Genomic DNA, 27,461 nt, shown 5'->3' with positions numbered 1-27,461 from the left:
GTGAGTTGTACAACTGAGTCAGGCAGCCGAACTTTCCTAATGACACCTTGAAAGTGGCTTTCATCATCAGTCTTCTAGAGGGGGAGACTGCTCAATGGGTGACTCCCCTGCTGCTTCGCAATGGCTCCATGCTAAATCAGTTTGACAACTTCATGAGGGAGATGGTGGAGATCTTCCGAGACCCTCAGAGAAAAGCCACTGTGTCCCATCAGCTGGGGAAGCTGTGTCAAGGCAAGGACTCTGTAGCCACTTATACCAATGCCTTTTCGAATCCTGGCTCAGGAGTTGGACTGGAATGACTCAGCTCAGATGTACCGTTACCAAGAAGGTCTTAGCGGGGAGATCCTGGTTGATCCCTGTCGGCTTTCATTCAGCTGTGTTTGCAGATAGACAGCTTGAAGGTCATCATCAGGAGTGCCCAGCGAAATCTACCAGAGCTGCACCTCCCACCCCCCTTCCTTGCGCCCATTACACTTCCAGCGTGGGAACCTCACCACAAACAGAGTCTGAACCCATGCAACTGGGGGGGGGGCTTGGCCGCACCTGAGAGGCAGAGAAAGAGAAGCAACAAAAGGAGGGCTTGTGTTTATGTTGCAGGAACCTGGGGCATATGGCCAAATCCTGCCCGGCCAAGTCAGAAAACGCACCAATGCAGGAAAACTACCACTCCCAGCTCTTGTAGAGATCAGAGAGCTGGGAGCGACTCGAGTCAGAGACCTCAGGAACAGCCTCTGCCACCTAAGTCCACCTTGCATCTGCCCATTTGCTTGAGATTGCCAGAGGGTCCCAATCTCCAAGTTTACACCATGGTGGATTCAGGTGCTTGCATCAACTTTATAGATCTGGAATTTGCAAAAGAGCATCACGTGCCCATCATGGAGCTCACGTTGCCGCTGTTGGTGAAGACCATAGATGGCCAACCACTGAAATCAGGGACTGTCACCAGGGCCACCAAGCCCCTGAAAGTGGAGTTACTGGGACATGTGGAAAATATGTTGTTTTACTGGGCAGCACTCCCCCCCTTCCCTGTAGTGCTGGGCATGACTTGGCTGGCTTAGCACAATCCGGTCATCTCTTGGAAGGCCATAGTGTCATTTCAATCAGAGTACTGCAAACAGCACTGCCAGCCCCCCAAGGAACCAGAATCTGTCAGGTTAGCAGCTACCACCCTGCAGGAAGAGTCCAGAAAAGTATCAGGACTTTAAAGACATGTTTGACAAAAAAGAAGCTGACCAGTTGCCTACCACCACCCTTATGACTGTGCCATAGACTTGTTGCCTGGAGCAAACATCCCTTTGGGGTGCATTTATTCCTTGCTGGAGCCAGAGTTGGAGGCACTGTGGGAGTTTTTGGACACCAATTTACAGCGAGGATTCATACGACCATCCAAGTCCCCCGCTGGTGCAACTCTGCTGTTTGTCAAGAAAAACAATGGCAAGTTACATCCGTGTCACGATCGCGATCCCCAATAAATACCCCCTACCTCTTATCAGCGAGATGCTGGAGTGCCTACAGTTGGTAAAAATCTACACCAAACTGGACTTACGTGGAGCTTACAATTTGGTCAGAATAAAGGAGGGGGATGAGTGGAAAATGGCATTCAAGACCCGCAAGGGATGCTTTGAATACCTGGCCATGCCGTTTGGACTATTGAACGCTCAAGCTGTCTTCCAAAATCTCATGAATTACATCTTCCGGGACTATTTGGACCGCTTTGTGACAGTTTATTTAGATGACATTCTTATTTACTCTAATTCCCCAGAGCAGCATGAGGCGCATGTGCAAAGAATGAGAGAGCATCACTTGTATGCCAAGCTGGAGAAGTGCGGATTTGACCTGACGACTTTGGAGTTCCTGGACTATTGCACCTCTTCAGCCGGAGTGGAGATGGACTCCGAGAAGGTGCGTAGTGTACTCTCTTGGCACCCTCCCAAAACCAAAAAGGACCTTCAGCATTTCTTGGTGTTTGCTAACGACTACAGGCGCTTCATCACCACCTTCTTGAACCTGACCGCCCCACTCACTGACTGCCTGAACGGCCCTGGACCCTTTCGTTGGTCTGAAGTGGCCCAACAAACATTTGAGGAGCTGAAGCTGCTATTTTCCTCAGAGCCCATTCTCCAGCATGCTGACCCCCAGCAACCCTTTGTGATGGAAAGTGATGCATCAGACGTAGCCATTGGAGGGGGACTTACGACCCTGCACTTACTTCTCAAGTGCTGAGAGGAATTATACAGTCTGGGAGAAGGAGCTGTTGGCCATTCGTGATGCCTTCGAGACCTGGCACCATCTGCAGCCTGCAAGCAGAATCAGTGACAGGTTCGGGGAGCACAGTTCACCAGGTTCCACTTCTGCATCCATTACGTCCCCCAGGCTCAGAACCGCCAGGCAGATGCATTGTCCCACAAGCCTGAGTACCAGGACACCCAGCCTACCATGCAGCCCTTTGAGAAGATGGTTTCAGCCAGTTGCCCTGACTCATGGTTCAAGGAACTGCACAGAGCCCAAGAACAAGACCCATTCGCTCAGGAAAGGGTGTGGGAGCTGGAGCACTCACTGCAAGACTGTGCGAAAGGATTTTCCCATCGATCTGGTCTTCTTTATCACTATTAGTCTCTGCATGTGCCTCCGGGAGTGTTGCATGCCAAGGTGCTTTGCCAGTGTCATGACACCCCCATGGCCAGTCATTTTGGTGTTTTTAAAAGGCTACAAGCTGTCACGTGGGACCTCTGGTGGTCGAAGGTTAAACATGATGTAGAGACATACGTTCAATACATGTCTAAGGGCAAAGCACACCCCAGGGTGACCTGCTGGTTTATTGGAGCCTCTGCCCATGCCCAAGGGATCCTGGCGAATGATGACTTGGTGGGCATGATGCTTTCACCAAAATGGGCCACTTCATCCCCTGTGCAGGGTTGCCAAACGCCCGAGAGACTGCCCAACTGTTTGTGCAGCACATTTTCTGTCTGCACGGCCTCCCCACCAGTTTGGTATTGGACCAGGGAGCCCAGTTTACAGCACATTTTTGGTGAGCTCTGTGGCAACTGCTTCAGAGTGAGCTAAGATTGTTGTTTGCACACCACCCCCAGACAGATGGACAGACAGAGAAAGTGAATGCTACTCTGGAACAATATCTTCACTGCTATGTCAATTATCAGCAAGACAATTGGCTGACACTATTGCCCCTGGCTGAGTTTGCCTACAACAACTCAGTGCATGCATCTACTCAGCAGACACCGTTCTTTGCCAACTTTGGATTCCACCCGTGTACTTTGGCCAACCCCAGCTCTACACCGGCTGTCCCAGTGGCAACACAGTTCGTGCAAGAATTGCAGGCAATGCAGCAGTTATTACACAAGCAACTTTTGCAAGCGAAAGCCGATGACAAGCGGGTGGCAGATCAACGTTACCAGTCTGGCCCAGAGATACAGGTTGGAGACAAGGTGTGGCTTTCCACACATTATCTGCCCACCTGTGTTCCCAGCCATAAACTAGAGGCTTGAAGACTGGGCCCCTTTGAAATGGAAGCTCAGATCACTCCAGTGGCTTCTTGTCTACATCTACCTGCTTCTCTCAAGATCCATCCCGTCTTTCATCACTTCTTGTTAATGCCAGAGAAACCACCAGACCCCCACAGAGTGCCTGAGACTCCGCCTCCTCCCATTTGGATTGATGGTTAGGAAGAGTTTGAGGTGGAGAAAATCCATTACTCTCATCGGCACCGGGGAAAGCTGCAATACTTGATCCATTGGAGGAGTTTGGGTCCAGAAGAAAGATCTTGGGAGGCAGCGACCAACATTCATGTGCTGGACTTGGTGAGAGAGTTTCATGATGCTTACCCTGACAAGCCAAAGCCCCCAGGGTGGGGAAAGATTTGCCATTTGGGGCAGATGATGTAGTGACCCAGGTGGGTAGGGGAGGCTTCGAGGCACCAGACTCTGACATTGAGGACTGGGAGGATGAGCAGGGGGAGGGGACAAGCAGCAGAGAGAGTTCTCAGAGTACGCACATCCCAGTCACTGACACCTCGACTTCCCCTGCCTCTGCCACCCCACCGCTGAAGCACAACAAGGGCTTGTGGAGACCGCCCCTGTGGAGACTGAACTGTTACGCACACACCCCTCTCTTCCACCCACAGTCATGGTGCAGCCTACTACACCTGACATTTCCCAGCTGGGCGCCCTGCAGGTTCCCATGGTTGAGCAGGCTGACCGCCCGCAACTCTCAGAGGGAGAACCTGAGAGCCAGCCTCCTTCACCCCCTTCACGCCGAAGAGGGAGTTTGAAGTGTCATTAAGGAGGATCCAATGACTTTGCACAAAAACCCAGGCTTCTTAAGGAGGTGCAGGGGAATGTTTCTTTGCTGCTTTGACTGCGGAGTCATGCTTAGTCAGGGCAAAGTTCTTAGAAAGCATAGCTAGGTGGATGAGTCATAAAACTTTTGATGTTACTGTTACTTTAATAAAAAGAGAAAAAGTCACAGAACCGAGTGAGCCTCCGTTCCTTGAATCTCTGCATCTACAGTTGTATTTTCTCTGGCTACAATCACAGCACAGATTAAAATGGAGAGAATCTGTTGTTGATAGATTAATTAAGGATCTGTTCCCCATCCTAACTAGTTGGTTGTTTCTTCATAACTTTTAACTACTGATGGGTAACTGGGCTTGGCAAACCAAGCTATTCTCAACCCAAAACATAAACCAGAAAAGAACTCAGTGTATTCCAAACTGAAACCAAATTGGACTCTGACAACATTGGGAACTGGATGGGGTGTGATCTCTTCCCCCTAAACCAGTGGTGGGGGATTTCAGGCATTGGGGATGAATATGGCCCTTGCTTGTCTGGATGGAGGATGGAAAGGTGTGTGTGTGTGTGTGTGTGTGTGTGTGTGTGTGTGTGTGTGCATGCGTGCGTGCGTGCGTGCATGCACACTCACACATGTACATGTGTGAATGTGTGAGAGAAAGTGTGTGTGTATAGAAACTAGCCTGCTGTACAAAGATAAAATTTAGATTTATTTATTTTTATTTATTTATTATGAGATTTGTTAGTCGCCCATCTGGCTGGTTGGCCAGCCACTCTGGGCGACATACACGTTAAAACAGTATATAAAACATTGATCCATTGTTCCACCCACTTTTGCCTCTGGTTTTGTCAACACTGGAGAGTAGCCCTTGTAAAGTTGCCCAGAAGAGAATGCAGTGCTTGAGCTGAAAAAGGTTCCCTATCTCTGCCCTAAACCCTATAAGCTATGCCCCCTTTTCACACCCCGTTCCATGTTCTTGTGGGGAGGGAGGGATAGACAGACAGTTCCTCTTACTGCTGGAACAGCAACCAGTTGAATGGAAGAGACAAGGGGGGTTCTTCTATAGCTCAGATTTTAATCTAAGCCAGAAAAGAACTCAGAGATTATAATGCTTACCCCATATTTAAAACGAGCATTAGGAATTGGCAAGGTTTGTAATCCAAGCTAAGGAAGTTAGATGACACCACTACTGGTGACTTTTAATCCTATGCTTTTTTGGAGATAGAAGGTAGTAAGACTGGAGAATACTACAGAAAATTAGCAGGGATGTCATGAGGATACAGGTGTGTCTCACTTAATATCAGGCAGTTTCTTTAGAGGCATTCAGAAACATGAAAACTAAGTGAGTAGCCTTGGTTCAGCTCCATTCAGAATTGATAACTGCTGATATCATCAATAATAAATGACAATTGCCAATAATTCTCACCTATGTACTGTTGCTGGTGCTAAATTTGCTTAAGCAGCACAGCAGAGGGTAACAGCGGTCTGAAATACGAGTGTGCCAGCGTGTGCGCGCGTTTACCTAAGAAAGCAGGCTTTTAACCTGCATCAGCCTCACTGAGACTTAAGACTTAGTAAAATAAGAAAAGCTACTTGTAGATAGAAAGGCATACCTAGTTCTAACTAACTAAATTGGAGGGGAAACGCCCAGGAGTGGGAGTTGACCTTATGGCTAGGAGACAGAGAGCAGAAACAAAGAGTGTCTCCTCTCTTCCGGACAGTCGGAGAAGAGAAGACAGGGCAGAAGGAGGAGGAGCAGGTAAGCTTCCCTAAAAACGTATCAGTCTAACAGCGGGAAGGAAGTCAGACAGAGCATCACAGGTAAAGGTAATCAAGCCTATCCATCTGGAGGACCCTAGCTCTATCTACAATGTATTCACCTGTGCTATTTTTAGTTTGGTTTTTATTCTTTATTTTTTTCAACACAGTACTTCCCTCCATTCTCCCACTCAAATTAGAGATGTAACAATAGTAAGACAACCAGCGATGTCCTCTGTGACATTTGAAAAAGAAGAGATATTTTCTTAAGGAGCATAAATTAAGTCTTTTTTGTATTAGGCTACCCACTGACTGGCCTCTACAGATTCTGTTGAGAGCTAATAGTTTAACTTAATTTTGTTGACTGTATCATGGATGGTGTATCGATTTTGCTGTAGAGTACATCCATCCGAGTCCTGAACATATAGAGTGCACTGGAATGTACTCCTGAGCAAGGCAGGGATATCTTTGTGGCCATGGGTCAAGCCCAACTCCTGCCAAGGTGGCAGGAGGGGGGAAGAAGATCTTTAAAAATGCCGCCCTGGAGTCCTGCTGGGAGGAAGGGTGGGATATAAATCAAATAAATAAATAATAAAAAGGAAAGCAGATGTGATGGAGCAGAGCTGCCCAGTTGCTGTCAGGTGCCCAAGGGGACTATAAAGTTTCAGGTACACTTTGAAGAAGAAATAGAAATAGAATGCTCAAGGATAGAATGCACCCTAGATTAGGGAGATAAACCAGGATCAAAGGTAGTGTGAATACAATTCAGATGCATGACTTGTCAGTCAAGGTTAAATTGATTTTGTTTTACATACAGGCGTGCTAGATTTTGAAGAGCCTGGAGGAGACAAAAACTCTGGGCTAGTGGCCAGTTTATCTGGCTTTTCCACTGAGTTAAATCCTTCCCTTTTCTCTAATCTTTCAACATCTCTTTTCATTCAGAATTGAGGGGGGAACACATCTTTTCCCAACTGAAGGAATTCCAGATGCTGTCAAGATAGTTACCTCTCATTTTGTGCAGATTCTTTAGAAGTATTTCAGGACTAGGAGGTTGCTTGTCCCAATGTTCTGTTCAGCTAATAGGGGTGAAGCTGTTGGGTGGGCTTTTAGTTCCATTGCATCCCAAAGCACAGGACTGGAAAGAGAAAGCAAGATTATGCTGGGCTAATTCTGATTGAGGCAAAAACCCTGTGTCTATGCTGTTCTCCTTTATCAGGACATAACACAAATCAGATCTGTTGGGTCGGACCAAACGCCCATCTAGCCCAGCATCTTGAAGCATCTTCAAGCTACAAACAGCACATGAGAGCAATAACCCTCTTCTGGAACAGACAGATATTCAGGAGCAGATATTTAAAGGCATACTCTCTCTGGACCTGGAGAGTATTACGACTAATGCCCATTAATGCAAGATGCCTCATTCATAAATTGGTTTAATTCCCTTCTAAATCTTATCTAGGCTCCTGTATCATTGCTATAATTTATAAATTTATAAAGTAGAAATGAAGAACCTGTGGCTCTCCAGATGGTGCCATAGTACAACTCCCATAATCCCTGACATGCTGGCTGGGGCTAATGGGATCTGGGGCCCAACAAGCCCAGGACGGCAACAGGTTCCCCACCACTGCTCCAAGTGCTCACTACATGGGGCAATCGAGCCATGAGGTCTGAGTTCTAGCATTGACTGCTCCTGAGAAGAAAATGAAGAGGTCAGTTGCAGAGGCAAAATATTTAGGAGTGCCAATGAAGCAGGGCAGAGTCCAAGAGCTTTTCCTCCAGCACGCTCTGCAACAGGGGTGGGGAAACTTTTTCAGCCCAAGGTCCACATTCCCTTCTGGACAACCCTCTGGGAGTCACATGCCAGAGGTGGGTGTGGCTAGAGGCAAAAGTGGGTGGAGCAACAATGTTTACCTTTGTACAGTAGACTAGTTTCAACTCATGCACCCCTCTCTATCCTTCATCCAGGCAAGCCAGGGACATTATCAGAATTGAGGGACACAATGCTGTTAAGCAAAAACACAGAGATGCAAAGCAGGGCCAATGAGGGGTTTGGCCTGCAGAGAGTTTCAAGGGCCAAATAGAATTCAGCACCCCTCAGTCCACCACCCCCACTCTACAACATAACCTCAGTGAAAAGCCTTTCAAAATGGAGTGGGCCTAGACATACCCACACACCATCACACACCTTTAACGTTTGGCAATGAAAACACACATTTCTTAAAAAGAAGGCAGGTTTCAATTGATTCTTTTTGGGCCAATGTGGGTACCTGATCTGGATTGGGACTTAGGGATGGGGTTCGTTCTTTTGTTCCGGTCTGTGTTTTGGTTTTCACAATTGGCTTGTGGTGCTGATCCGCATTTTCCCTCAATTTCTTTTCTTTTCTTTTCTTTTGCTATTTCGATCTTTCTACCAATGGTCTCTTGGGTTTTCTATTCGGCAGATCATCACCTGTCAATTCTGCCTATTGCCTCAGGCTACTGCCGTGCTGACCAAAGATGTTAATGGTAATTGTTATCACCTCATTGAGACACAACTTCAAAGGAATACACATTGCAGCACTTTAGAGCAAAGCTGTTGATGGTTAATAATGATGTCAAATTAGCCCTGGATTGGTTTTTTTAAAAAGCCAGTGTCGCTGACAGTCACAAGCATTAGTACATACCCAATCCAAAGACATACAGTATAGGATTTATGGATTCTGACAGAATTCAGTAACAACTCCAAAAATGCTGAAATCCGCCCCATTTCTAATTGGGACCAAAGTGGAGAACAACTGGTTAAGCCTCTCTAACATCACCACCACCCTTACCCAATGCCACATTACCAATCCAGATCAGGTCCCCAGTCTTGCAAATTTCTGCTATTCCTCTTCCTTGGGTTCCTCTTTAGTGAGCATGGGACCCAAGGCAAAGGGGGGAAGGCCAAGTAGCGGAGGGCCTGAAGCACAGCTAAGAAGCCCTGAGCTGCATCCAGCCCAGGGGATGGCCCACCTCTGCTCTATAATCTGGCAGCAGACTTCATTTTCTGGGCCCATGTCTTGAATGACAGTTAAGCCTCTTGGGGGTGGGAAGGTGGCCATCCCCCCCCTGCCTCCAGCCTCGAGAAGTTGCAGAAATTCTGTTCAGTTTGCATTGAAAAGCAATTCACAGTTCCTGAAATAATACATGAACCAAAAAGCAGCTATTCTTCAGAATTCACACTTCTCTGAGTTCTTAAGCCAATATGTACCAAAATGCATTTGCTAGGGTAAAATGTGGGTATAAATGCATATATTGGTGAAAATAACAAAACTGCATTGTACTAAGGAAAATTGCTTTGCAAAAATGTACACAGTATTTAAAGCAAAATTACATTAAAATATGTTTACTAGGGAAAATTCACACTAAAAGGTTGATGAAGACTTTTTTTAAAAAAAGCAAACTGATGTGAAGTTGGAGAACTGAACCTGCATTTTGGGTGGGAGGCAGACAACAAAAATGTATTATTATTATTATTATTATTATTATTATTATTATTATTATTATTATTATTTTGTTCGCTGATTATATAGCTCTGATGGTCTCTAACCCAGAAGTGTAACTGAGGCCATCAGAGTAATTGAAGCCTATGGAGAAGTGGCAGGTCTTACAATTAATAAGTCTAAATTTGAAATACTATGTCTGAATATCCCTACCATAGACATAACAGGATTTAAATTTTTTATCTCTAAATTTTCAACCAAATTGCAAAAGCTAGTTTTTTCTCCTTTATTAAGAGATTTCAAATCAGATTTCAAAAATTGGTCACAGATAAATCTTTCTTGGATGGGCAGAGCAGCCACACCAAAATGAAGATTTTACCAAAGTTTGTCTTCCTTTTTCAAGTTTTGCTGCTAACAATTCCATCTAAACTGTTACAAAATTGGCAGAAACCAATCATTTCATTCGTTTATGAAGTTAAGAGACCAAGATTACGCTACTCAGTTTTATATTGCCATAATACGGAAGGTGGCCTGGGAAATCCCACAACTGCAATGGTATCATGGGGCAACTCCTCTACATAATCTACTTAATCCTCAGTGGGGACCGGGACCTGGTGCGAGATGTAAGTGTTGTTGAACCGATTGGGAGCAGTGACCACAGTGCTATTAAATTAAACATACATGTAACTGGCCAATTGCCAAGAAAATCCAACACGGTCACATTTGACTTCAAAAGAGGAAACTTCACAAAAATGAGGGGACTGGTAAAAAGAAAGCTGAAAAACAAAGTCCAGAGGGTCACATCACTCGAAAATGCTTGGAAGTTGTTTAAAAACACTCTATTAGAAGCTCAACTGGAGTGCATACCGCAGATCAGAAAAGGTACCGCCAGGGCCAAGAAGATGCCAGCATGGTTAACGAGCAAAGTCAAGGAAGCTCTTAGAGGCAAAAAGTCTTCCTTCAGAAAATGGAAGTCTTGTCCGAATGAAGAAAATAAAAAAGAACACAAACTCTGGCAAAAGAAATGCAAGAAGACAATAAGGGATGCTAAAAAAGAATTTGAGGAGCACATTGCTAAGAACATAAAAACCAACAACAAAAAATTCTATAAATACATTCAAAGCAGGAGACCATCTAGGGAGACAATTGGACCCTTGGATGATAAGGGAGTCAAAGGTGTACTAAAGAACGATAAGGAGATTGCAGAGAAGCTAAATGAATTCTTTGCATCTGTCTTCACAGTGGAAGATATAGGGCAGATCCCTGAACCTGAACTAACATTTGCAGGAAGGGATTCTGAGGAACTAAGACAAATAGTGGTAACGAGAGAGGAAGTTCTAAGCTTAATGGACAATATAAAAACTGACAAATCACCGGGCCCGGATGGCATCCACCCGAGAGTTCTCAAAGAACTCAAAGGTGAAATTGCTGATCTGCTAACTAAAATATGTAACTTGTCCCTCGGGTCCTCCTCCGTGCCTGAGGACTGGAAAGTGGCAAATGTAACGCCAATCTTCAAAAAGGGATCCAGAGGGGATCCCGGAAATTACAGGCCAGTTAGCTTAACTTCTGTGCCTGGAAAACTGGTAGAAAGTATTATTAAAGCTAGATTAACCAAGCACATAGAAGAACAAGCCTTGCTGAAGCAGAGCCAGCATGGCTTCTGCAAGGGAAAGTCCTGTCTCAGTAACCTATTAGAATTCTTTGAGAGTGTCAACAAGCATATAGATAGAGGTGATCCAGTGGACATAGTGTACTTAGACTTTCAAAAAGCGTTTGACAAGGTACCTCACCAAAGGCTTCTGAGGAAGCTTAGCAGTCATGGAATAAGAGGAGAGGTCCTCTTGTGGATAAGGAATTGGTTAAGAAGCAGAAAGCAGAGAGTAGGAATAAATGGACAGTTCTCCCAATGGAGGGCTGTAGAAAATGGAGTCCCTCAAGGATCGGTATTGGGACCTGTACTTTTCAACTTGTTCATTAATGACCTAGAATTAGGAGTGAGCAGTGAAGTGGCCAAGTTTGCTGACGACACTAAATTGTTCAGGGTTGTTAAAACAAAAAGGGATTGTGAAGAGCTCCAAAAAGACCTCTCCAAACTGAGTGAATGGGCGGAAAAATGGCAAATGCAATTCAATATAAACAAGTGTAAAATTATGCATATTCGAGCAAAAAATCTGAATTTCACATATACGCTCATGGGGTCTGAACTGGCGGTGACCGACCAGGAGAGAGACCTCGGGGTTGTAGTGGACAGCACAATGAAAATGTCGACCCAGTGTGCGGCAGCTGTGAAAAAGGCAAATTCCATGCTAGCAATAATTAGGAAAGGTATTGAAAATAAAACAGCCGATATCATAATGCCGTTGTATAAATCTATGGTGCGGCCGCATTTGGAATACTGTGTACTGTTCTGGTCACCTCATCTCAAAAAGGATATTCTAGAGTTGGAAAAGGTTCAGAAGAGGGCAACCAGAATGATCAAGGGGATGGAGCGACTCCCTTACGAGGAAAGGTTGCAGCATTTGGGGCTTTTTAGTTTAAAGAAAAGGCGGGTCAGAGGAGACATGATAGAAGTGTATAAAATTATGCATGGCATTGAGAAAGTGGATAGAGAAAAGTTCTTCTCCCTCTCTCATAATACTAGAACTCGTGGACATTCAAAGAAGCTGAATGTTGGAAGATTCAGGACAGACAAAAGGAAGTACTTCTTTACTCAGCGCATAGTTGAACTATGGAATTTGCTCCCACAAGATGCAGTAATGGCCACCAGCTTGGATGGCTTTAAAAGAAGATTAGACAAATTCATGGAGGACAGGGCTATCAATGGCTACTAGCCGTGATGGCTGTGCCGTGCCACCCTAGTCAGAGGCAGCATGCTTCTGAAAACCAGTTGCCGGAAGCCTCAGGAGGGGAGAGTGTTCTTGCACTCGGGTCCTGCTTGCGGGCTTCCCCCAGGCACCTGGTTGGCCACTGTGAGAACAGGATGCTGGACTGGATGGGCCACTGGCCTGATCCAGCAGGCTCTTCTTATGTTCTTATGTTCTTAATACACTCAGTTTTTTACAAGATACTGATAATTGCTTCTGGTTTCACATAGAATATGATAAACTAGATTTTAAAAGGTTATCGGCATTGCCCTTTCTAGTTTATTATAAACCTTTGCTGAAATCTATTACAACCCCCTTTCCAGCTTCAGACCTTCACACTTGGTATAGGTGGCTTTCAGTGTTGTGCCCCACCACCAGTTTCTCCTTTTATCCCTCTCCCCTTTCACTCATTTTTTAATAATACAAATAGATTTTACGTACCTGTAATTGGAAAGAAATAGGTTTATAGAGAATGAAGGGTTTTTATCTTAATGATTCCCCATTAACTTCCCCATTAACAACCGTGCACAGTTGTCATGGAAACTATGCAAGTGACTGATTGGTTGGATCCATATGCATCAAATATTGCATGTTATTACCAACCCTTCAGATCATTAAGCCCATTTGAAAATTTGGTTATAAACACTACCCTGACCTCGAGAAAACAGATGATTTTCTTGAAATTTGGTACCCATTTATTGACTTTGCAAGTGATAAATCTAGAGAATGGCAACCACAATCAACACATGTAAATTTTTGGAATGGTGTTTTTTTTAATAATTCTTGAATTGCTTTGGGGAGGGGGGTTGTTATGATCATAGGCTTGTTTCTTGGATGTCCAAGATACCTTTGTAATTTAAATTTAATTTAAAAAAAATAAAAAGATGGGGAAAATGAGAAACCAAAACTGAGGTTTGCACATCCCTTCTACAGGCCAAGTTTGGGATCTGCATAGGTTTGAGGATGGAAGTTCTTACAAGTGTATGGTTCTTTCCAAGGACACATCTGAAAAATTTCCAGACTAGTGCACATATAACATGGTTTACAAGGACCCCGTGGGTCAGGTCTTAATTGAATATGTTTCTAAATGTGTGCTAAAATAACCAGAAAGGGTTTTTTTTCCTGGGCATTGCCCAAAAATGTTCACAAAACATAGTGAGTATTTTAGCTCAGCTCAGCACTGGCAGAAGATCATCACCAGGATCATTAATAACACTTAACAGTTTTCAGTTTTGATCCAGGCTGGTCACATCTGAAGAACTATCCCCATAAAGTTAAAAAGTGGGAAACGATTGTTGGATTTCAGTACAATTGCTTTTCACTTCTAATGATATTGTAACAGGTGATGATGATTTGTATCCCCCCTTTCCATCAGAGATCCTCAAGGCGACTTAGATTGTAATAGTACACGCACCCCCCAAGCCTACGCAACCTCGGCAGCGCTTAGCCATCATCCAAGGCAACTGGCAGCTAGAGCTAAGTGTTCTTTCTAGCAAAGGAGGCATGGGTCAAAGTTCGTGCAGCTTCTCCCTCTCTGACTGATGGGTGGGACCATGCTGATTTTTCTCTTTGCCATGATTTTCTTTCTGGGAGACAAAGAGTATGACATTCCAGTAGCCCTCAGTCTCGGGTTCCCAGTGCATTACACCCCATGGGTCAGGTCTGTCTGTCTTTTAAAAATGCATCTGGGTTTATGACAAATTACAAACTGAAGAACCCTGAACCCTCAAAACATATTGTCGAGATATAGCCTTTCATAGTCCAAGAGCCAGAAGTTTGCCGGAAGTTTGCTTTACTCGAGTTTCCCCTGCTGTGCCATGATTCCACACAGCCTGCCTACTCGTGCAACACATAAATGTACTCTCTTTCAAAACCACAAAGAGAGATAGAGAAGAAATAAGCTGACAATGGAATATGGTTTGGTTTCAGCACTGGAACAGCCTAGATCTCTCACTCTGAAGAATCAAAACTCTCTCATTTTCCTAATTGACCCCTTGATGCGGCTAATTATGCCGTTGGGCCAAATAGTCTGACAAAAAGAAAGATAAAAAACCTTTAGGACTTCAACTCTTTCCGCAATGGAACTTTTAATACATCCTGCCCCCTTCCTCCTCTCTCGGCACATTTTGTCAGGAAAGGGACCTAAATTAGATTAGTGGTGAGCTATGTAAACAAAAACAACTTAAGGCAATGAAAATACCAGCTGAGAATTTCACAGAAATCCAGGCGATTGTTGAGCCCAGGGATGTTGAGCCCAGCCTCTCTCCTAAGGATCAAGGAGAGGGAAGGCATGAGTTGCAGGCGCCTCAGCCGTCAGTGGGCATAGACGATCCAGCTGTTGTTGATTCTAGCCCAGACCTTGAGTAAGACAGCGAGCTAGATGCCCTGCCAGTTCCCACGGATGGCCCTGCCCCTCAATGGGACAGCGCTCAGCCATCAAGCACCCCCACGGAGCCGTTAGGGGAGGATTCCGAAAGAGCAGTAACTCCTCCTGTGCCAAGCAGTATCCTAGAGACGCCCGACGCTTCCCAGCCCTCTGCTTCCCTGCCTGCAGATGAGGACCCTGTTCTGTCAGATGAGCCCGTGGAGACTCACCCCCCTTCACCGCGCTCACGACGTAGGGAGAAGCAGACAGGGCAGAGGGCATGTGTGCGAAGGAGTGAGAGGTTACGCTCCAAGACCTCTCCTATTTAAGACTGCCGCGCTGTGAATGGGGCGTTGAGTCAACTTTCATCACACGTTGCAGAGCATGTCTAGAGGGTAGTTAGGGACTTGTAGTGAGTTAGCATAGGATCTTTTCTATGAGGCGCTCAGCCTTTGATGTATCCATTACGTTAATAAAGCAAGAGTTCCTTGCACCCTGATCTCTGACTCGTGATTCCCGCTCTGAACTGGACAGCGATGGAATCGTAATGAAATGCAGCACTCCTCTACCATGCATGTATATGCACACTTCTCACAGACCCAGAAGAAAAGATGATCCAACTTGAAACCTCCTTTCAGTTAAATAAAATCAACATCTTACAGCTTTGTTTTTTATTAGGGTATTGCAGAGTGTGTAGTCCCGGAAAAGCCATTTATTTCTTTGCATTCATCATTTCTGAGAGTCCCCAGTCTATGCTGAGCACCCAGTTCTTGTTCTCCTTGCATAAACATCTTTTCCAGAATATACTTCTGAATGGCAATGCTGGGTGGACCAGCTCCAAGGCTTTGTTTTGTTAACTAGCACCCTCAGAGTTAATTGCCTTTAGGGCTAACAATTTACAGTGCTGTTAACAGGAATTATGTCTTGTTAACAGGAATTGTGTCTTGAACTCCCGGGCACCCCTGGAGAGTTTATCATAAATCTACCATATTGCTTCAGGCTTCTGATTTATATCTCTCAAGTAATAAATTATTTAGAAATATGCAACCATGGACATTTTAAAACCCATGATACTTTAATTCTCCACTGGTCAGCTACAGTATATAATATACTGTAAAAAAATATGTATATAAGATTGATTCAATGAGAAAATGGTAGTCACACTGTTCAGACAGCCTGATTTGTAGTCGTATTTAGAGCAGATCAGTGTCTTTCAAATTGGTTTCATTAAGATCCTGTGACCATTTCTAATCATGTTTGCTAAATTATCGTGTCACCATTTCCACACTGCATATCTGCCATCTAGAGCCACCACCAAAATTTCTCTTCAAGTGAAATTTCAAGGAAATCTGGGCAACTTCTGAACCTTGGGAGATTCAGGATAGACAAAAGGAAACACTGCTTTACGCAATCCATAATTAAACTATGAAATTTTCTACCACAAAAAGTAGTGATGGCTTTACCTGGGTGGCTTTAAAGGGGGATTAGATAAACTAATGGAGGAGGATAACATTACCTCCACTGTTGGAGACAGTATGCTTCTGAATATCTGCTACTGAGGATGGCAAATCAGAGAGAGTGATTGCACTTATGTCTCACTTGAAACTCAGGGGCTTGTATCCAATGCAGCGCTGGGACTTTTCTCCCTCTCCACCCCCTGCACACCTCCTAAATCTGCTCTGGGTTTACCCCTAACCCTCTGCAGCAGATTTGGGGAGGGTGTGGGAGGCACGCAAGAGGGGAAGTGAGAGTCCTTGCACTTAGCACGGCTTTGGAAACAAGCCAAGGTTCTAAAACTCAAGCAGGTAAAATGGAATTAGCTAAGTTAGATGGACTTTCCTGGTTTCAGTTGAAAGTCTCTGTTCCTTCCTTCCTCTTTTCTAAATACACTTTCTTTATATACATTGGGATTTGGTTTCATTGGCTTAAATTTCACTGGAACTTCTTGCTTAATTTTTTTCTGCATGGGATAAGACTGCATGGTTGTCAAGCTATCCCTTGCTTTTCAAGGACCGTTCATACGTTTCTGCAAGATTCGGTATTCTCTGAGGCAGAGGAGGCTGGTGGCTCCGATATCAGTGGGGTAGTAAATCTGCTCTGGGTTTTAGTCCAAACTTTCAAGGAGCTGTCCAAAGTCCTTGAAAATTCAGACTAAAACCCAGAGTGGATTCACTGTCCCACTGACATCAGAGCCACCAGCCTACACTGCTTTGAAGTTTGGGGAAATACAATTAAAGATCCTTGCTTTTGCTTTTTTCCTAGAGTTGGGCTAGAAGGAAGGCCCATTCACTGTAGGGCTTAAAACACCCCTCTCTAGGCAATTGGTTCCATTGATGAATTGTTCTTACTATCAAATTTTTCTTCTAATATTCAACCAAAATCTACATTTTCCACTCTTAAATTTATTTTGCAACAATTCTGTATCAGTTTGTGATTTTTTTAAAAAAAGATCCTCAGCATTTTAATGCACATTTCTCCTAGTATGCATCTTTTTGCAAGCACTTGTCCCTTATGTAATCCATTTTTGTATGTTATTTCCATGAATATGTAAGGTTATATGCACATTTTCCTCTAATATGCACATATTTGTGTATACATTTTTGAGTTAAGAATTCAGAGAAATGTGGATTTCAAAGGATAGCTGTGTTTCAGTTTGCATATTGTTTAAAGAACTACAATTTAGGTATGTACACAAAAAATGTGAACCAACTGAATTTTCCCTCATCCCTACCTTCCTGTATCTAGGGATGGATGGATCTGCCAATTTCAATTATCTCAGTTTCTCCTTTTTCCAGTTTTAAGTTCAGTTTTCCACATTTCTGCAGCAATTTGCAAGGCTTTTTTAAAGAAATCGTCATGAAAATCTATTAGTATTTTAGTACAAATTTTGCCTAATAAACACATTTATATGTAGTTTTCAGTAATCCTACATTTTTCTAAGCTGTTCCCGCTAATGTAATGCATTTGGTTTGTTGCTTTTACTAATATATTAACTTCCATGTGCACCTTCCCTTTATACATGCATTTTTGGAAACGTTGCTTGGTTGGACAACTGCATTTGCAAAATTTGGTAAAGTGCTTAAAATCCAAAGGATGGCTGTGTTCTGGTTCCTTTTTTCTTTTTCTTTTGAAAGTGCAAATGTGATAGGTTTGCCTTTCATTGCAAACGGAACTGAATTTCTCCCCCATCCCAAGCTAATTTGAGCCACTTTCAATCTAGTTCTTGCCTCTCAGGAAATAGAGGACAGTGTTTCGCCCTCTTCTATTTGGGAGGCCTCCAGGTATTTGAAGAGTGTTATCATGTCAATTTGAAAATTATTAATTGGGGTTGGTTTCGGCTGCATGCTTTTCATAGTGCCTTGTGAATAATGTGACTCTTAAGCTTAATGTGATCATGTGTGGATATTATTTCAGATCTTGGTTAGTATGTGATCCTAGGTAAAGTGTATGTTGATTTTTCTCAGGACACCCTGTACTTTTTACTGGTACCAAGGATGAGTATCTATTCAGGACATTACAGAAATTCTACCCAAAGTATAAACAATGCTCCTGCCTACTTTTTTTAAATAAGTCATTGGTGCTAGGCTTAAAAAACCCTTTGGAGATCATGCCCTTTCAAGTGACAGAGAAACCAATATAGTCTTGGATTTGTCTTCTAAAGACCTTTTTCAAAAAATGCCAGGAACAGTAGTGTGTGTGTATTTAACCTTTAAACAAGCAGTCAAGGGCTCTCTGAGCCAAAAATTTGCATTTCTGAACAGGGACCAACACCCTTTGTTCATGAGTGTGTTACGAAGATGAAAAGGAAACCCTGGGGGAATCTGTTCCTCTCCAAATATCACACAGAAGGGGGGGGTGTTGGAAGCAAGCTAAGCTGAATTCTCACTTTTTGACAGTTTCACTGTTCCTCGACTTTTGGTAAATGCTTTTATATACCATCATCTTGGGAGAACAGTAACCTATTGAGGGTACTTCTGTGATCATCCAAGGGAAGCAAATAAGTGCTCTGCTGGATCTCAGATGCAAGATTTATTTATTTATTCATTTAACAAAAAAAAATTCTTTTCTTTTTTCTTTTTTTTAAGAATTGCTATGCAAAAATAACAACAAAGAGAAACGAGAACACAAAACTAAGGCCAAGCCAAGGTAGTACATAGGCAGTTACAAATCACCATGACAGAGATCACATTAAAATTTTATTTATTTATTTATTTGTTACATTTATACCCCGCCTTTCTTTCACCATACATGTGGTTCCCAGGCAGTCTCCCATCCAGGCACTGACCAGACCTGCTTAGCTTCAGCAAGGTGGTGGCCTCCTGTGCCTTCAGACCATAACCTGAGACCATATAACCAAATCATGACAACCAAATTTCTTGTGCTGGAGCAAGTGATGAGTTATACACCACAGTATCTGTAGAATAAGATGTGAACTCCCACCAAGTTGTGTGGATGGTCTCTGGATCCTTAGACCCTTTGGACATCCTCAAGTCCAAAATTCCATACATTCTTGTACCATAAAGGCAGGTGAAGGTCCTGTGCTGTTTTCTACTTTTGTGCTATGGAAATCTGAGCTGCTGCCAGTAGCCATGTCAACAGTGCTTTAGAGTGAAAACTTGCCCCTTGAGAGTCCCATAGATTTAATTAAGAAAGTTGAGGAGTAGCTGGAATGTTAATCTGAAATATCTTGGAAATTTCTTGAAACACTTCCACCGATAAATCGTGTACAGAGGGACATTCCCACCATAAGTGAAGGAATGTTCCTGTGACCCCACATCCTCACCAACAGGCCAGGGATAGGCTAGAAGTTATATGAGAAAGTTGTATAGGTGTGCAAGGCCACCTATGTGCCACTTTCAGAGAACATTCTCTAATATATGCTGACACAGATGTATAGGGTTTGGATGACCATAACTCTTTCCATTTAGAATCGCTAATCTCCATACACAAGTCCCCTTCCCATAACATTTTAAGCCCTTTAAAAAAATTTATATACATCTTGATTGTAATAAAAACAAGTGGTTTACAAAAAAAAAGAAGGAAGGAAAAGCAAGAAAACCACTACAATTATCAGTTAAAAACAGTTAAAAATAAGTAATTAAAGGCAAATGATCTGAAGAGAAACTAGAGTAAAGCAAACAATTAAAAAAACAAAAGATAATTAAAATTTATAATAATCAAGAAAGAGATTAAAGCACATCAGCATCTATGTTATCTGGATAGGCTTGTCTAAACAAAAATGTTTTAAGCAGGTGCTGAAAAGAGGACAGTGAAGATACATTCCTGCTATCAATAGGCAGGGAGTTCCACAGTGTAGGTGCTGCCACACTAAAAGATTGGTTTCTTACAAGTGTGGACCAAGTATTAGGTGGCACCTGTAACAATGACAGTTCCGCAGATCAAAACAGTCAGGTGGGCACATATGGGCATCCAGCATGCTGCATCCCATGGTGGCCAACCAGACCCCCCCCCGGAAGCTGACAAGTAGCACATGAAGGCAACAGATCTCTTCCATTGTTCCCTCCTCAGTCAGTGGTACACTATCACTTAACATGGAGGTTCCATAGAGCTGTCAAGACGAACACCCATTGATAGACCCAGAATCTCAGTGTGACAATAGCTGTAAACTGCTACAATTCATTAATGCTGGAAATAAAGTGTTCCACCATCAGATATCACTGTGAATGGATGTCACATGTGGGTTTTCCTGGCTTAAGAAGATGTTTGATCCAAAGTTGGGGAATTGGGGATGTCAGGTATTTTCAGGCTTAGTTAGACTGTCAGCAATTTAGAGGTGGAAGAGAAGAAGACCTGAATCAAAACTTCCATTGCCTCCTACCATCTCCTGAACAGATGGGGAAAGGTCAAACCTGTATTTTAAAAATACTATTACTACTACAACTACTATACTGATTATTTATATAATTTGTTTAATTATATTGATTATTGTTTATTGATTATTTGATTATTGTTTAATTTATATACAGCTTAATTTTTATTTTTGTATGATTTCTTCTGTTGTAACACTTAAAAAAAAAAAACGCTTAATGCCAAAATTGGCTTCTAAGCAGTTTACAAGTATAAAAACACAAGCCCTGAAGTATAACCAGCCATAATTAGAATTCACCATTAAAACACACAATAAAACCTCATCAATACATTAAAATATAAACATCCATAATTAAAATACGCAATTTTTAAAATCCCATTGAGAGACCAAGGTCCCTCACAGACAAAAAAGATCTCCAGAGGTGAGGTTTTGATGGACTTATCCACACAGGAGCCTAACTTCATACTAAAGAAGCTGCTTTTACCATCACAATAGCTTTTTCAGGTCCACCCTTCTTGCTCAATGGTAGTTTCCAATCTGCTATTTTCCATTCACACAAGTAGGCATTCCTCTGGAAAGGTGTAATGTCACTGTTTCCTTGTAGCCCTGCCCCCAATTTTACATGTTTACTTTCTCCAGAGTATCAATATTGATAATGGAGAAGGGGAGGGTTTTTTTTGTCAGTTTCATTGTTTCTTCTCAGTTGCACACCTCTCCCTGCTGAAGAAGGGGATGCAAGTAGCACCAGACTTCACTGTGTGGATGAGCCCAAAAAGAAATGTGCCCATAGGGGGAAAGATAAGAACCCTTCTCTCTGACTGTGTTTATTTATTTAAAATATTTCTATCCCGTCCTTCTACCCTATAATAGGGCACTCAGGGCAGCTTACAATAAAATCGAACATTTACATAATAAAAATTGTACACAATAAAGATCACAAAAACATTAAAATAAATTAAAATGCATAAAATACAATTATGCACATACATATAAGGAGTGGTACAGAAGGTACTACAGAGGTAAAAATTAACAAAGAAGGCATAAAATCAGTGTCAGGTGCTACCCTCCCAAAGGCTCTCTGGAACAAGATTGCTTTCAGAAGTCTCTGGGAAACCATCAGGGAGGGAGCAGAGCAGGCTTCTTGGGGTAGGGTATTCCAAAGCTTGGGGGCCACAGCTGAAAAGGCTCTCTCCCATGTGCCTGTCAGTCTAACAGAGTCTAACACAGAGGAGATTAGAGGTCGATGATCTTAAATCCCGGACAGGTACATATGGGCATAAGCGGTCCCCAGAGCTTGGAAGTAATTTGTTACTTGTAATTTCTTACTTTTTTGAGGAACAAGTGGGTAATTCCTTTACATTTTGATTGCAATAGAACTAGGAGTAATTTTATTACTTTTGTGGAGTAATTGTAATGTTTCCAGCATTACGTTTGGGCATTACTTGGGGGGTAGGGTGAGGATCCCACCTCAGACCTCCACCTGTCAGGTCCCTCCAGTCAGGATCCTGGGTTTTATTTGTTCTCTCACCGGCTCTAGCACAGATCTTGCAAGATTCCACTGCTAGGCAGCACCACCAGCCACTCCCTGTTTCACAATATTGCCGTAGGACTTTGCCTTAGTCCCCTTCTGGCTTATTGTTACTTTGTGTCTGGGTGCACTTGCAGGCCACAACCCCCCTGTATCTTTGTGCCTATAAAGCATACAGCCCTGGGTTGCCCTGGATATTCGATGATACACTATCTCTTCACTGCTGCCACCATTTGATACTGTTTCTACACCTTGGTAATTACCCTGCCCTCCCTTCTGGTCTGTGTAAACCCCACCCAAGGATCAGGCTTTTCGTAAACCAATAAAATATTTATTTATAAACACCAGGAAATAACAAGATTACTTATGGGATATTTAACAAGTGTATGGTTTCATATAGTGTCACTCTTTATGTTTCCAGTCATATATAATCTGCCTTAATACCAGCCAAATATAATCCAACCCACAACCAACTTCAACCCACAACCCACCAACCGACTCAACCAACAGAACCCTTTCTCAACTGTCATCCTCTCATTTATACCTTCAGCCACTCAAATGCTCAGCCAGTCACAATACAGCATTCTCCAGCATTCTACCCCATGTACTCCCCACTCTCACTCACTCTACTTACCACATTTACCCTACAAAACCTGCACTTACCATATTTACAGTAATGAAAATACAGGGGCATCACAGGGGGAAGCAGGGGAAGTCTTCTGCTCCTCTGATTTATGGATGAAAATCATGTGCCTCAAACTGGGCTTCTGTGCAGCATTGCTTTTCCCTCCTGCTCTGTGGGTGGGTAGGAGGCGACAAGGGAGGAGGTGGAGAGTGAGATGGGGTGGAGTGGAGTGGAGTGGAGAAAACAATTGTTTTAAAAAATGGGGGTGGTGGTGAAGAATGGAGTGGAGGGAAAAAGGAGCCGGAGGACAAGAACATGGATAAAGGAGAAGGAGGCAGCAGCAGAATGGAGATAAAGAACTGTGGAGGTGAAAGATGACAACGTGGGTGGGTGGGGGTGTGAATTCTGTGCTTGCACTTGGCACACAAAGTGGCCTTCACCATCCTCTCTGGCTTCTGTGCTGCATTTGGAGTATTTTAACTTTTTTGCATCTCAGGGGAAAATGTTTGCTTGGGTGGGTGCCCCTTAGTTGGTGGCACGGCAGGGTCCGGGAGGTGGTTAAGTGAGAGAGATTGTGCTTGTTAGCTGAGTGGGGGGGTTGCACTTGGTTTGACGTGCAGAGATCTGAGTAGTGACCTCTGCCTCCCTCCCCACCTCCCTTACCAGCAGAGAGACCACCATTGCTATCTTATGGATAAAAATAATTATTCTACTACCTCTGTATGTGTGTCTCTATTTTTAATGTTGTTGTAGGCTACTTAGATGTGCAGCAGCCAAGGCCAGCACCTCATATGAGTTTTTTTAAAAAAGTAACTGAAATGTAGTGATTACTATTGAGAAAAAGTAATCAGTTACTTTCAGAGCAATTGCAATTGTAATGGTAATTACTACTTTTTTGGGCCATGTAATTGTAACTGTAATTTATTTCTTTTTAAAAGTAATCTTCCAAGCTCTGGTGGTCCCTCAGGTACATTGGTCCAAGGTCGTTTAGGGCTTTAAAGGTCAGAACCAGCACTTTGGTTTGGGCCCGGAAACAAATTGGGAGCCACTGGAGTCGATAAAGCACAGGGCTATACCTTCCCACAACTGCTTTGGGATTTGTCTGTCTGTTTTTTAAAACCAGCCTTGGAACAAGCTCTCATGCAACTGACTGTAATGTGTAGTTTGACCCTTTATGTATCTCCTTCATCTTAAAGTGAAACTATGTGTTTCTCTGGTGTAAAAAGACTCCAGCCATATTTGGCTTAATCTCATAAATTGATTCAGTTGCTATGTTAAAGTTAACAGTTACTAAACCTGAAGGGTTGAGCCTCCTGTATATTTTGCTTTCTGAGCAAAATCAATTAATCCTTTTGATTAAAGTCAAACGCTTTCAGCAGTTCTTGGGCAGAAACAGTCATATCTGTCTCCAGGAATAACCCTGTGATAAATACAAAGAGGCCAAGTGTAAAAACTGAAGACCAGCTGTTACTGGAACAGATCTTTAACACAGTGACACAACACCCCTGCTATGTTAACAGTTTCTGTTTTTTGCAGTTTTGAGTGAAGGCAGTGTTGGCTTAGTTCCATGTCCTTTCGGTTTTTGTTTACTTGAACCCAGTACCTGTCTCTTTAGCACTCTGTAGGGTCTCCCAATCACATATCTGTACAATTTTAAGGTTCTAGTCCTCACAGCACTAAAGCTTTTCAGTTTCTGGATACTGACTCTGAGCCTGGTTTAGACATTACATATTAGAAATTACATATTTAAACGTGTTTATTTTAAAGCAAGAGAGAGATTTATTTGGAACTGATACAGAAAAGACATAAGAAGGAACAAACACAGTAATGAACTGGAAACAGGATAATTCACCCATACCTATTCTCATTTATATTGCTGAGGTTATTATGTGATCGCTGATTGGGTAGGATCCCTAAGAAGCCCTAAGAAGGGCATCAAATAAGGGAAAGGGGAGATGGATAGTACCAAACAGGCTAAAACAGAAGAACGGAAGAACCTAAAAAGGATAATTATTACTGGATTGTTGTTTTTCCAGACCTCCATTTTTTGGCTGGAAATGGTGAATATTCACCTTATAATTTAGGTAAGATTTATTGGAAAAGAAATACTAAGCTTTGGGAAATGCCCTCAGTCAAAGCCTGCCTGTCTGAATGCATTATGGCATTGCCCTGAGAGCAGAAGGTTTTGGAGCAGGATTGTTTATGGTTAAGTCTTGCAGAGGGGAGGAGGGGGATAGGAGCAAGCAGAAGGGGGAGGAGAGGAGAAGGACAGGTTTGATCATTTGCATGTTTATTGAGTTGAGTGGGATTTACTCCAGTGCCATCGTGCTTAGGATAGGTAAAACTGACCGGGGAGAGGGTGGGAGGGCTGGAGTGGGCAGGGGAGGAGGAAGAAGGAAGAGGGGAGGGGAGGAAGAAGGGAGAGGAGAGGGGAAGTAGAGGAAAAGCAGGTCTGATCATTTGCATGCTTATTGAGTCCAATGGGATTTAATCCCATGCAATTATGGTTAGGTAAAACTGACCATGAAGAGAAGGAAGGGGAGGGGGAATAGGGGGAAGGGAAAGGAAGGGATTGGAAGGGGATTGGGATGAAGAGGGAGAGGCAAAGGGGATTGGGATGGAGAGGGAGTGGCAAAGGGGATTGGGATGGAGAGGGAGTGGCTGTATAATTACAAAGGTTGGCTGAAAAGTCTTCAAGCAGACTTCTGGGATGCTTTTCAAACCCATGTGCACTTTTCACTGTGTAACTTCTAGGACATTGTCACAAATTTTAATCTGTACGACATCCCCAAATTTCAGCTACTTACCAGTTACAGTTTTCTTTCTAGAAACAAACAAAAAAAACCCCACAAAAATATCTCAGCAGAAAGTCCTGGGGGCAACTTTTTGCCTTTTATTGTGTAACTTGCACATGAGTTGGGTTGTCACAAACTGTCACTGGTACAATGTCCCCAAATGTTAGCCAGTTACCATTTACCACTTTCTTTCTGGAAACAAAAAAAAACCCCAGCTGGGGTCCAATTATAGCCATTTTACTCAATATGCATGGAGAATGGACCAACGTATGCTGCTGAGAAAAATTGTCAAGCACACTTGTGGTGACCAAATGTCTGGGGTATAAAGTGACTCCATCCTTTTATTGGAAATGTCATTGAGGGTCCAAATATTTCCCAAAGTCAGCCAGTATGTTTTTTCTTTCTTTTTGCCAGGTCTGCATTGAGAGTTAATCAAGTTTGTCCATTTAAGATGGCAAACAAGTAGTGAATGGGGGGGGTAGTTTTATATTCACTGCCTTCATGACATCTCACCATCTCTGCTTGCTGTCCCCTTATGTAGTGTTCAGTGGAATGCGGCAATGGGACCCAGCAGAGAGAAGTCATTTGCATTAGGAAAACTGAGAACAGCTTTGATATGTTGAACCCCTACGAGTGTTCATTTCTGGAGAGACCTCCCAGCCAGCAAACCTGCTACCTCAAGCCTTGTGGGGCTAAATGGTTTAGTACTGAATGGAGCTCGGTAAGTATTTTATTGAGGGGTTTTGTCCACCCTTTTCTCTACATTAAAACTGAAGTTTGCTCCTATGCCCTGCTCTGAAGAACCGCCCTGCTGCCGCCTATTTTTTTATTTATTTACTATTATATTTAATACCTGCCCTTCATCAAAAGTTCCCAAGGTGGGTCAAAATAGTATAAAATACAATGTTAAAAACAGTTGACAACAAATTACATTCACAAGTAGAGGGTTCCAATATATATCTTATTATATTGTATTTTTGTAAGCATCACACCAGCCTTGAATGCAGGTGCATGCCTGCACTGAAGCGTTCACAAGTAGTGTGACGCTTATAGGTGAGGAGGGCAAGGAGAGGCAAACCTTAGCTGCGATGATCATTTTATTATTTATTTATTATTTGATTTATATCCTGCCCTCCCAGCAGGAGCCCATGATGATGATGGGAGATGATGACAAGGGGGTGGCAGGTGGGCCTAGCAGGCAGGGTTTAATGGTCGCGAGAGTGAGTGAGTGAGCAGCAGTAAGGTCATAAGGTAAGGGGGGAGTGGGGGGAGGTTTGGAGAGTTGTGGAGAGGGCGGGGGGAGGTTTAGAGACCTGGGAAGGGGGAGAGGGAAATTTTGGAGACATGTGGGGCATGGGGGGAAGTTTGTAGATCTGTGAAGGGGAGCAAGAGGTTTGGAGACCCTTAGAGGGGGAGGGGGAGAGCTTTGGTGACCAGTGTGCTTGCGGGGTGGCTCTGGTGACCCATGTGGGGTGGGGTTGGTGAGGGGTTAGGGGGATGGCTAGCGCCACCTGGCAGAGGCAGTGGGGGCAGTAATATGGGTGGCATAGCAGAGGGGATGGGGAGATAGCTAGGGGGTGCCTGGCAGAGGAGGCCTTGGGGTGCTGTGGGTTGGATCTAGGTGGGATTGGCGAACAAAGTGAGCAGGGGTGGCAGGCCTTAGTGTGTGTGTGCTTGTGTGTAGTGTCAAAGGCCAGTGTGAAAAGGTGCATCTTCAGCATATAACAAAAGCTGTGTAATGAAGGTGACAGACACCTCTCTGACAGGAGGAAAATCCACAACCCAGACACAATGTGGAACATCTTCCTGGTGAGGGAGATGGATTTTTTATGGAGTATCTCAACTCCCTCTCCCTGCCCCTCTGACATGGAATGGTGCTGCACCAGGCAGACACAGCTGGGTTAGCCTTGGGCCACTAAGCTCATCA

At 43.5% G+C, this 27,461-nt stretch overlaps 1 protein-coding gene across 7 annotated transcripts in view; it reads left to right on the top strand.

The window, feature by feature from the left end:
* THSD4 (thrombospondin type 1 domain containing 4) overlaps positions 1 to 27,461 on the top strand; it is a 699,350-nt gene that overhangs the window by 653,144 nt on the left and 18,745 nt on the right. For all 7 annotated transcript variants that reach the window (XM_061595164.1, XM_061595167.1, XM_061595165.1 and 4 more), the window contains one exon: positions 26,076 to 26,255. In XM_061595164.1, coding sequence (XP_061451148.1) covers positions 26,076 to 26,255 — 180 coding nt within the window. The remainder of the gene's footprint in view (positions 1 to 26,075; positions 26,256 to 27,461) is intronic.

This window comes from Rhineura floridana, chromosome 14 (assembly GCF_030035675.1).
Source record: "Rhineura floridana isolate rRhiFlo1 chromosome 14, rRhiFlo1.hap2, whole genome shotgun sequence".
Classification (NCBI taxonomy): Eukaryota; Metazoa; Chordata; class Lepidosauria; order Squamata; family Rhineuridae; genus Rhineura; species Rhineura floridana.
Note: the sequence above shows the minus strand (reverse complement) of the source record. Positions and strands in the feature narration are given on the sequence as shown.